Source organism: Sminthopsis crassicaudata, chromosome 2 (assembly GCF_048593235.1).
Source record: "Sminthopsis crassicaudata isolate SCR6 chromosome 2, ASM4859323v1, whole genome shotgun sequence".
In the NCBI taxonomy this organism is placed as follows: domain Eukaryota; kingdom Metazoa; phylum Chordata; class Mammalia; order Dasyuromorphia; family Dasyuridae; genus Sminthopsis; species Sminthopsis crassicaudata.
Window position 1 is genome coordinate 511,688,833 of NC_133618.1, and position 11,903 is coordinate 511,700,735.

General features: G+C 34.0%; 1 protein-coding gene across 1 annotated transcript; it reads right to left on the reverse strand.

Moving 5' to 3' along the window:
• Positions 1 to 7,394: 7,394 nt before the first annotated feature.
• On the reverse strand, positions 7,395 to 8,336 carry OR10G3 (olfactory receptor family 10 subfamily G member 3). Its single transcript, XM_074284852.1, has one exon. The coding sequence runs from the start codon at positions 8,334 to 8,336 to the stop codon at positions 7,395 to 7,397; it is 942 nt and encodes a 313-aa protein (XP_074140953.1).
• Positions 8,337 to 11,903: the final 3,567 nt, after the last annotated feature.

Sequence of the window (11,903 nt, forward strand, 5' to 3'; positions counted from 1 at the left end):
ACATTTCTTTCACAAATCCTTTTCTGATTCGTCTATCTTTTATCCCTCTCTCTCTATCTCACTTTGTCTGTCTATCTGTCTATCTCTCTAATATAATTTATTATTTTATCTTAATGGTAAATTTGTTTTTGATCCAGCAGGCATATTCTAACAATGTATTCCCTTTTCTCCCACATATTTCCTCAAAATGGTTAACAATAGCATAATTATTTGGTGAACACTGATAATATCTCTTTTTTTTTCTTTGTAATCTGTTGATCAGAATAGGAAGGAAGTATATTTGCGTGCTTTATTTAATGTTGGCAGTTAGGATTACAGCACTGTGGCATTTGGTCTGAATTTTGTTGACTTATAATATCATCTTTGTTTACATTGTTGTGGTCATACTGTTCATTTGGCCCTGCTTTTTTCATTCTGCAACACTTCAGGTTTCCTTTGTTTCTCTAAATTTTGCATACTTGTTATTTTTATGATGCAATAACATTCTATTATATCCATAACATTAAAATCATAAATTGTTGGACACATTTGTTTTCAGATTTTAGGTTGGACTATATCTATATGAATATAAAGATATATATCTATATATTCATTGGTATAAAAACTCTCAAGTTAGAAATTTCCTCTATTAATATAGGTCAATACCTTCTCTGTAGCTTGACGGTTTTGGGGAGTTGCTTAGAGCAATGAGAGGGTAAGTGAGTTTCTTATAGTCATAAAGTCAGCTTTCATCAGAGATATGATTTGAACACAGGTCTTCTTGCCTTTGTGACTAGCTTCTTATCCATTTTATATGTTGACTTACAGATTTTGGTCATCACAAATGATGATATTATGAATGCTTTTGTATATATGGCTCTTTCTTTTCTTGCTGCCATCACAGTCCTTTGGATATAATTTCAAGAATTAAGGGCTATAGATTTTGATAATTTTTCTTGATAGATTTGAAATTATTTTTAAACAGTTACTCTACCAATGTTATTATCTCTCTTTATCCTCTTTAACCCTGAATTTTTTGTTTTCATCTTTGATAATTTGACAGATGTATTTATAGGTTCATAAATTTAAATCTAGAAAGGTCATTGAGGGTCATCTTATTTTATAAGTGAAAAAACTGTGAACCAGAGATAAATAGACCAACCCAAGATTAGATTACATTAGTAGCTAGTGGCAGAACTAGGTTTTTAACTTAAATCCTGTGATTCCAAATCCACCATTTTTTCCCACTGTACCACATTGCTTTCCTTGAGATGATATCTAAAGATTATTTTATTATACATTTCCTTGATTATTAGTGATTTGAATAGTTTTAAAAATTGATTATTTGTACTCTTTTGAAAATTCTATTTTTATTCTTTGAACACTTTCTTAATTTGGGAATTCTTCTAAATTTTCTTTTAGATTTGGACCTCTCTATCATGCTTTCCTTCCCCAGTAAGCTCATCATTAGAAAATCTCATTGTCCTGCAAGATTGAATCTTTCTGGATGCTCATGTCTTATTGGTCCTCTGATTGGTCTACCCTGATTAGACCCTTTGACAAGATTTTTGTTCCTACAAAACATGCAGCTGTGTTTTTGCAGAAATCTTACTGATTTCTCTGCCTCAAGTCTCTCTTCTTTCTAGGGCATTCTATGAACAGCTGCCCAAGTAGCTTTGTTTAAATACAAATCTGATGAGTATGTGACTTTTATAATCAATAAGCATCAGTGATTCCCTATTGTCTGTGGGTTAAAATATAAAATCTTCAGTTTTTAAACATCTTTTATAATCTTGCCCCAATCTTTCTTTTACACTCTATGATCCTACCCAAATGACCTCTCTGTTTCTCACAAGGCATTCCATTTCCCATCTCCATGTTTTTTCATTGGACATACCACATGTCCAGAATTCATTCTCTTTTCACCTGTACTTCATAGAATTTCCTTCTTTCTTCAAGATCCAGTTCAAACCCAACCTTCTATATAAAGTTTTTCCTGATCCCCCAAGTGCTAGGTCTATCCTTCTCTTTCTCCCTTGTATTTAACTATCTCATATTAATTTTACATTTACTTTCTATATGTTTTGCATAGATATGTTGTATCTCTTGATATAAATTTCTTGGATGTCAACTTACTGAGAGCACAGATTCTTTCTTTTTCTTTTCCTTTTTGTATTTTGTATTTTTGTATTTTTTTTGCATTTGTATTTGCATGCAATTGATGTTTAATGAATGATTGTTGATTTATTGAGAAAAGGATGGATTTAATGATAACTGTGGAGGAAGAATCAGCATAACTTGGCAACTAATTCTCATGCCTCTGATGCTAAGCAGAACAAGTCTAATCTCACTATTTTTGTGAAAGATCTTAATGTATTTTGAGAAAACTATCATGGCTCCCCTCAACATTCTACTCTTCAGCTAAACTTCCCTAATTTCTTTAACTACTTTTGTTATCGTATGATTTAAGTCTTCCTTTCCAATCTGGATGTCTTTTTTTTGGACATGCTTCCTTTTGTCAGTGTCAGTCAGACTTGAAATTGAACAAAATACTCCAGGTGAACTTTGGCCATAGTAGTGTAGAATGAGACTATTATTCTTCTTTTTATAGATACTATATTTTTATTTTTGCAGCCTATATTCATAGAAGGTATTTGTAGTTTCTTTAAAATCATTGAGCAAAGCACTTAAGGGAAAACTTCATTCAGTAAAGGATAAATATTAGATAATCATGGGGATTGTGGTAACTAAGTGGAAAAGTAAAATACTTTAAGGAAAAACAAAGCAGTAGAATAATGGAATAATAGAGGTGAAAGAATCCTCAAGATTATGATTATTATGATTATTTGATGACTTATATGAAGGATAGGTGAAAGATCATCTTTTCTCCTTCTTCCTCCTCCTCATTTTCTCTTCTTCTTTATCCTCCTTCTCTTTCTCCTCCTCTTCTTTGTCCTCCTCCTCTTCTTCCTCCCCTTTTTTTTCTCTTCCTTTTTTCTCTTTAGCAAAGAAACCCATTCAAATCATAGCAAAACAGAATTCAGAGAAGGTAAACATGGGAGAATATATACCAGGTGATAAAGAATGAAAAACTGGGGCAGCTAGGTGGTGCAGTGGATAGAGGACCAGCCTTGAATTCAAGAGGACCCTAGTTCAAATCTGATCTCAGACACTTAACACTTCCTAGCTGTGTGACTCTTGGCAAGTCACTTAACCCCAGCCTCCGGGGGAAAAAAAAATGAAAAAGCTCTTCCACTGGGAACAAGATAACTCAGCTCAATCAAAAGGGAATAAAGTCCTGAATTTTACTTAAAGAGAAATTGCCTGGAGTTTCTAGAATAATAAGTTGTATTTGGAGATATGAGGTAGACTACAGAATCCTCTCATGTCTTCTCAGAGTCTTTTCTTAAAGCTTACTAGCAATAGTATAACTGTCCCAATTAAAAAACAACAACTAGTAGCTTATTGTTTTGATAGTCAAGGATTGGGAGAACTGCATTTTGCACTCTTTCTGGATAACTTCTTCCCTAATTTTTATGTGGATCTTAGTGAAGGAGAATATACTTTGGAGAATATACTGTAGTTAGTTGGGAATATTGCCCAAAGTGGTTGAAGAATTTGGATTTGACACAGTTTGGAAATAGGAAAAAAAGAGGAGCAAAAGAGGAAACGTACTGGTGAGTAGGGGACGGAAAAGACAAAAAACATACTTGGTAAATGATCTTGCAGTTATCCCATGTTTTGTTTAAGAGAGAAATAGAAAAGACTGAAAAATTTTTCTTTAAACTCATTTAGGGAGGGAATAAAAAGCTTATTCAACTTAGATCTCACTTGTCAAATAAACATATTTTGCTTATGATCAACTAGCTAAATCCACTGGCAATTATTAGTAGTCTTCAAGCTAGACATGGATTAGGGTGGCATGAATACACACACACACACACACACACACACACACACACAAGAACAAAGTGTCTGTTGGGGAATAACTAAGCAAATAGTGACACATGAATATGATGAAGTACTACTGTGCTTTAAGTAATTATGAAAACAGACACATAGAATGACTTAAACGAAATCAATCAAGGTAAAGTAAGCAGTCAGGAAAACAATAGATACAATAACTACAAAAATTTAAGTGAAAACAACTAATAGCATGAAACGACTGAAAAAGAATGTTGCTGGGGCAGCTGGGGCAGCTGGGGCAGCTGGGGCAGTAGATAGCACACCAGCCTTGAATTCAGGAGGACCAGAGTTCAAATCTGGTCTCAGACACTTAACACTTCCTAGCTGTGTGACCCTGGGCAAGTCACTTAACCCCAGCCTCAAAAAAAAAAAAAAAAAAAAAAAAAAGAAAAAGAATGTTGCAAAATTATAAAGAATAAGCCTGGACCCAAAGGAGAGATATAAGAACACAGCCCCTCCCAATTCTTTTGCAGAAATATATGTTCTATGAATGCAAAACATTATTAAAAATGTCAGAACTATTTATAATTCTTTGCTACCACATAAAGTATTGAAATACATATTTTAGCATATAAGGTGTAGTGTGTATTTTGCCCATATAGATTATTTGTGTACATCTGAATATATCTCGATGTAACTCATAGAGAAGCATGAATGTGTATACGTGTATGTATATACACACATGCATATATATAGTTGTATGTGTATATATGTATGTATGGTATATGTACATGTACACACACATGTACACACACATAATCTTTTAGTCACTTTTCAGTAAAGGAGAATTTGATTCTTGCTAGGAAGGGAAATAGGAGACTGGTGCCAGAGACTGGTCATTCTGTCTTCCTCAGAGAAAGAATACCAAATTAGAATTAAATCTATCTGCTTCATTGTTAGTTTAGAAAGAGATAATCTTTAGGTTCAAACTGAGCTCCTATTAACTATTGCTTAATGGGAAGGAGTGTCTCAAGTTAAATATACAAGGCTTGATTTCCATTCTATCAAATACCTATTCCACAATGAACCCATGCATTTTATAGCAAATAAACCCATCTACATGGGTTTATATGGGTATATGTAGTTGATAGTAAATGGAAATCAAAGGAATATTACACATGAAATTTTACTAGACAAGACACAGAAAGAATGAGCTTTCCTGTTGCAAAGAAGATAAAAGAATATTAGGTCCTCTCAAAGGGGAAATTCCCCAAAGTCTTCAGGGAAGCAAGTTGGGACATGATAAAGGAACTGGCTTCTCAATATATTGTCTAAAATTCTTTGATTTTCAAAACCTTTCTAACTTTCCAATTTTTTTACACTTTATTTCCCTTCTCCTACCTTTACTTATGTATTTTATGATACAGTGATACTAGCCTTTGTGCTGTTCTTTGAGAAAGACATTCCATTTTTTGCCTCCTTGTATCTTCATCAGTTGCTGACCTTAGCCAGCCATAATCAGTATTCTAGCTAGAGAAAGAAAGGTAAAAAGCATTGGTTGTTTTCTTCAATCCCATAGCACCTTCTGGTATATGCAGTAATATAAAGAAAGAAGAATGTATGGGATGCTGCTGTTGCTGGAACCAGAATGCCCTGGAGTTCCCTGAAGCATTTCTTACAATTATGCTTTCCCTCTATGGAAGGCTGATAATTCTCAATCCTCACTTGTCACTTGAGCAATGCATTTTTTTTGTCTCCATCACATCTTTACTTCATCATATTTATGTAGTTATCCAGTCCTACTTTCAAAAAGTGTCCAAAGCCCAATAAACCAGCCTCATCATTAGGGCATTCCACTTAGGAAACAAGCATAAGGATGGAAAGAAAACTTTTATTATTGTATTATATGTTTAGGTTTATATATAGAACACTCAGAATGTTCTTTACTCTTAGATATCTTGATCAATTCAACAAATATTCATTGATTACTTACAATGTGACATTGTTCTCTGCCTAAAGAGAGATTAAAGCTGCCACCAGGTGGCAGTAGTATATAGCTTATGGTTAAATAGTCTAAATAGTATATTTATGGCGTTTCTGTGACTCATCTGTGAAGATAACTGAATCATAGAATTTAGTGAATCTTCGAGGTCAATATAAACTAATATTTTCAAATTTTCCCAAGGAGAAATCTGGGGCACAAAGAGATAAAGTGATTTGCCCAAGTTTACACAGACAACACGTGGTAGTTCCAGAATTCAAATTGATTCTAAACCTGAGTATTTTGTACTATGTGCTTATTCAGATGGTTTTATTTAAAAAATATCTTTGTGAAAATAAAGACATTTAAACACTGAACAAGAAAATTGATAATTTCAGGGAGTAGACACAGAAGAAAAAGATATCAAATATCAATATACATTTCACTACCTTTCTCACTAAACTTTCTCTGATCTTTAAAACCATTCAGAACTTTTGATTAGCATTACCATGAAAACTAATTTGATTCTTCCCAATTTAGAATAATTAAAAAAAAGTTTTTCAGGGGTATGTGGTTGTTTCAGTTTCTGTCAAAACCCCTTCAGTTCACCTTTTGTTCCTTTTCCTACATTAGGCAAAAGCCAAAAAAAAAAAAAAAAAAAAAAGACTACAATCACATAGGGACATATTCATACTGAGATCATGCTCCACCATGGTTATTTTTTCCTTATCAGAAGAATATAATTAGATTCCCAACATATTGCTAACGATAATATATAGAAAGAAGTGGAGCCAAAATATCACCATATAAGTGAACTGATCATGTAACAATAGTGAAAGATAATTGATGGATAAGCTGGTACCCACAAAATGTTAAATTTGTCTACAAAATATTAAAATATCTAGAGGAAAGTTTCAAGTATATTAGGAGGATTGTCTATGGGGGTTTATGGGAGAATATAGACAAGGATTGATTGCATGATATAATAGAACCAAGTATTTTAAAGAAAAATTCTCCTAAACAGAAATTTTCAGCTTCTAATTCTCTGCTAAATTTAAAAGCAAGAGCTATATTTATATATTGCAGACTTTATAGCTGGTCCTCTGGCTTAGTAAGACTGCATTAACAAGAGAGTTCTTTATAAATGACTTCTCAAAAAACTTTCCCCACCTCTAAATCATTGCATTTTGAACAACATTTAAACCAAAAAATACAACAAGCTTATTAAATGAACAATTTATACTACTTCATCACATTGAAAAAGCAATTATTGCATGGTTGTTAAACTGGCAATTAAGTACATTGACCAAACACTGTATTTTAATGCCCCTTTTTGAACAATATGAGAACTTAATAGGAGATGCAATTTTGCTTAAAACTGAAAATGTTTATTTCATTCCTTTTAAGCAGAAACTAGTGTCTTCTAAGTCTCCGATTCTGTATTGATATGCTTGTTTTCAATAAATTCACTAACACTTAATACTCACATTTTTGAAAAATGAGTGATTCTCAATAAGGACAGAATCATTTAGTTCTTATTCAAACCCTTGCGATCTCCTATCATTCGCTTCAGGGCTAACTTTACCTCCTGGTTTCTTAGAGTATAGATCAGGGGATTAAGGAATGGAGTGATCGCTGTGGGGAACAGAGCAGCTGCTCCATCTAGGGGGCTATTGGCTTCTGGTCTCAGGTAGATAAAAGCACAGGGCACATAGTAAATTGTGACCACAGTCACATGGGCTCCACAGGTGGAAAATGCACGACGTCTTCCATCAGCTGTGCGGATATTTAAAATGGCTCGGATAATGTGTATGTAGGAGAGCAGGATTAGAGAGAAGCAACTAGCAACTACTACTCCAATATCCACAAAAGTTACTAGCTCATTGACAGTTGTGTCAGCACAGGCCAGCCTTAGAACTGCAGGGATGTCACAGAAAAAATAATCCACTTGGTTAGGACCACAGTATGGTAAGCGGAATGTGAGTATGGCTTGGATAGCACCATGGATAGAGCCAGCTACCCATGCTCCAGTTACCATCAAGGAACATATCTTCAAGGTCATTAGTATAGGATAATGCAGGGGTCGACATATGGCTAAGTATCTATCATAGGCCATTAGAGTATAAAGGAAGCATTGAGTGCTACCCAGGAAGTGGTAGAAATAGAGCTGAGCTACACACCCACCAAATGGGATAGGCTTAATCCCAGCAGTGAAGTTCATTATGAGCCGTGGAACAATGATGGAGGAGATTCCCATGTCAATGATGGACAGGACACCAAGGAAGATATACATAGGGCGGGCATGGAGTTGGGAGTCGATACAGACTGTGAGTAAGATGAGTAGATTGCCCATTTGTGTCAAAGTGTAGATAACAAGGAAGAATAAAAAGAGGAATGTCCTTAATCTGGGTGGGTAAGGAATCCCTGTCAGGATGAACTCTGTCAATTGAGTGCTGTTAGTTCTCTCCATCCTCTGGAATGGTCTCACCTAGAGAATGACCAAGACATATCATAAAACTGAGGATGAAGAGGAGTTAGAGAAAGATGGCAATAAATTGCAATGTAAAATAATTTATTTGGAGGGAAGGAGGAACTAGAGGAAGAGACTATAATATAAAGATGGAAACTTTAAGGGGAAAGTTTGTGTCTTCTCTTAGGCGGAGAGATAATAATAAGAAAACACTATTCTTTGGGGAGTATTTTTAGAATTATTTTGCTTAAGAGTAGAACTTTTCCTTAGTTTATTTCAATACTTTAAGGATTTGACTTTCTCAATTCCATTCATGCACAATACATATTTCTTCCATTCCATAGGAGATATTCACAGTGAGTTTCTGTAGCTGAAAACAATTCATTACCTGATGGACAATTTTTTGATGATATGCCTTTCTAAATTTAGTAAGGTTGGTTCCTCAAATGACAGATATGTGTTTTGTCACTGAAGGAACAGAATACATGTGAGACCCTTAGTTTTTGGTTCATTATGACACAAATGATTGGTTGATAAAACTAAAATGCTAATTTATTCATTTGCAAAGAGGCTTATGACTTTCTGGTGACCAAAATATGTGGTATAGTGTTCAGTTTCTTAAACTTGGTTGCAATCCCATATGGAATCTCATAATAGAATGTGGGGTTGCAAAATTATAATTTACTATAGTAAATGTTTGATTTGCAAACCTATTTTATATACCCATATACCTGGGGTCATATAAAAATATCTTGGGCAAAAAGGGGTTGCAAGTGGAAAAAGTTTAAGAAGCCCTTTGATCTTGGAATTTGAAAGATCAAGATTCAAATTCTAGTTCAAACCCTCACTAAGCGTATGACCTTGGACATTCGGAGTCAGTTTTATTATCTGTAAAATAGGGATAACAATACCTATAGTAAGTGACTCCTAAGGTTTTTGTAAGCAAAGGACAAATAAAACATTATATAAAACATCCAGTGCTTAGCTCAGTGCTTGTGACATTTATTAGTTGCTTAAAAAATGTTTATTGATTGACTGACATTAAAGCCTATACAAATGAGAGTTGATGTTATTTTTCCTCCCCCAAAATCCTATTCTTATATCTTATATTGTAAAAGAAAGACTGCATTCTTGAAGGTAGAATAAGCAGAACATTAGTTCTGGCAAATTCTATGATGCTACAAAGGATTTGTGCATATTTCTGAATGACAGTCTATTGTCCAAGGCCCCAATTGGATAAATTTGGAAGTGCTCACCACCAGTAATTTGAGCACTAAGTGATGAATTGTTTGACAATATCCACCAGTAAAAAAAATTCCCTCAGTGCTTGTGACCTCCCTTTTGCTTTCACATTGATGGTGGTACAACAATAACAAAAGGAGGGAGAAAGTGTTTAGATCATCTGTAAATATTGACTTGATTTTTGATATTTTATATGTGAGTGAGATCTTTGTATACCGACAAAGAAAATGACAATGTCCAAAGACATTGTCCATTGATGAACTATGAACATCAGAATTGCCATTTCCATGATAAATGAAACCAGAAGACACATAGAAGTTTTGCAAAGAGAATAAATTAAAGTGTGGCAGAGATTTGAGATATAAATATAGGACTTGGTTTAACTGAGTCCTTAAAAGCAGTAACAAAAATTGTTCCATAGGACAATTTTGTGCTTATGGTGAGTATAAGCAAAGTAACACTTTATAATAATGATGATAGTCATCATTATATCACATTTTAAGATTTTCAAAGTGCTTTCTTGTTAACCTCCCAACCATCCTGAGAGGTAAGTATTCTTATTATCATCATTTTATAGAAGAGGGATACTCAAGTAGACGGAGATTAAATAATTTGTCCAGGATCACAAAACTTGCTGGTACATGTCAGAGCTCCATTTGTACTTCGCTTTTCCTGATTCTTCAAGGTCCCAGCATTGTGCCATTTATTGTTGCTGTTGTTTGTTGTTTGTCTCTTGTTCTCATAGAGGACCATGACTTCAGGGAAGTAATGCCATGATAATTAAATGAATTGGATTTGAGTTAGGGAGGACTGTGCAAAGTCACTTACCTCACTTTTTCCTACAGAGCCAGCCGGATCCAGTAGATCAGGACAACTGGAGATGGCCCTCACTGTGATACTTAGTTGCAACTTAAATACCAACAACTGTTGTGAAGGATAGAGCAGTAGAGAAAATTCTTGACAAACTAGATATGACCTTTCTAATTAAATAAAAATAAATTTTGATAGTGACTTTAAAGTACAGGTGGATTTAGGGGAGGAAGGCAAAAAATATATGGGAAAATATCACTCAGATGTGACAAGTGAAAAAGGACAAATATTTATAGATTAATCAGAAGGCTCCTGTTTAAATACCATGGATATTTTCTTTTAGAATAGTCAGAAATGCTAGACCAAACAACCTCACAAATAAAAAAAATAAAATTGGCTATATCTTATTTGATACAAATTACAATTGTAGAAGATATAGCAGAATCATCTGATAAGGTGAGTTCAAAACATCAATTGGTTAGATCAAAGGTTAAAATCAACATTTAATTGGAAAGAAGACACTGGATACAACTGCAGCAAATACTTAATGTCCTTGCTAAGTAGTAAGTCAGGCAAAGACAACATTGGTTTATAACAAATGTCTATACAAACTGCTATGGAGAAGGATGATAGAAGATTACAAGCAATATAGCATTATAAAATGGTAAATAGCATTGAGAACAGAAATGGATTTATAGAAATCTTGGCATATAACTCAGCTGAGCCATATCATTTCAATAATAATAATAATAGCTAATATTTTAATAGTGCCTACTATGTGTTAAGTGATTTACTAATGTTATCTTAATTTATCCTCACAAAAACACTGGGAGATACATATTTTTAGCTCCATTTCATAGTTGAGGAAAATGAGAAAAACAGAAATTTGATTTGTTCACAGTCACATTTGCTCAGAGTATATAAGTGTCTGAGACTGGATTTGAACTGAGGCCTTCCTGACTCTTGACTCCAAGTGCCGCACTCCATAGATAGAACCTAGCTGCCCCAGTATAGATGAAAAATGGAACAGAATTAGGCACATTTCTATAATGATATTTTATTATGAATGACTGTGGAACCACCTCATTTTAACCATATCACCTAAAAGTAGAAATGTTAGCCTAGAATTTAAAATTGGGAAGAGATGAACTAGTTCAATTACATGCAAAGGAAATCCTTATGAACTACTAAAATAATCACCTATAAGTGATATAACTTTGAAGCATTCAAGAAGAGTTTTATAAACTAGCTTAGGGAGAAGCAGAGAACAGAAGGGAAAAAATGTAAAAAATTGATATTATTCAACAAATGCAATCCAAAAGACAGCTGTAACAATCTTCTTGCTGATAGTCTTTGTATTTATCAAGTGTACTATTAATGAAAAAGGAAGTGACAGGATTTCAGAAATGATTATCTATAGCAACCTTAATTTTCAATTGTCTGAAAGTCATAAAGAATATAAAATCTTGGGGGCAGCTAGGTGGCGCAGTGGATAGAGCACCAGCCTTGAATTCA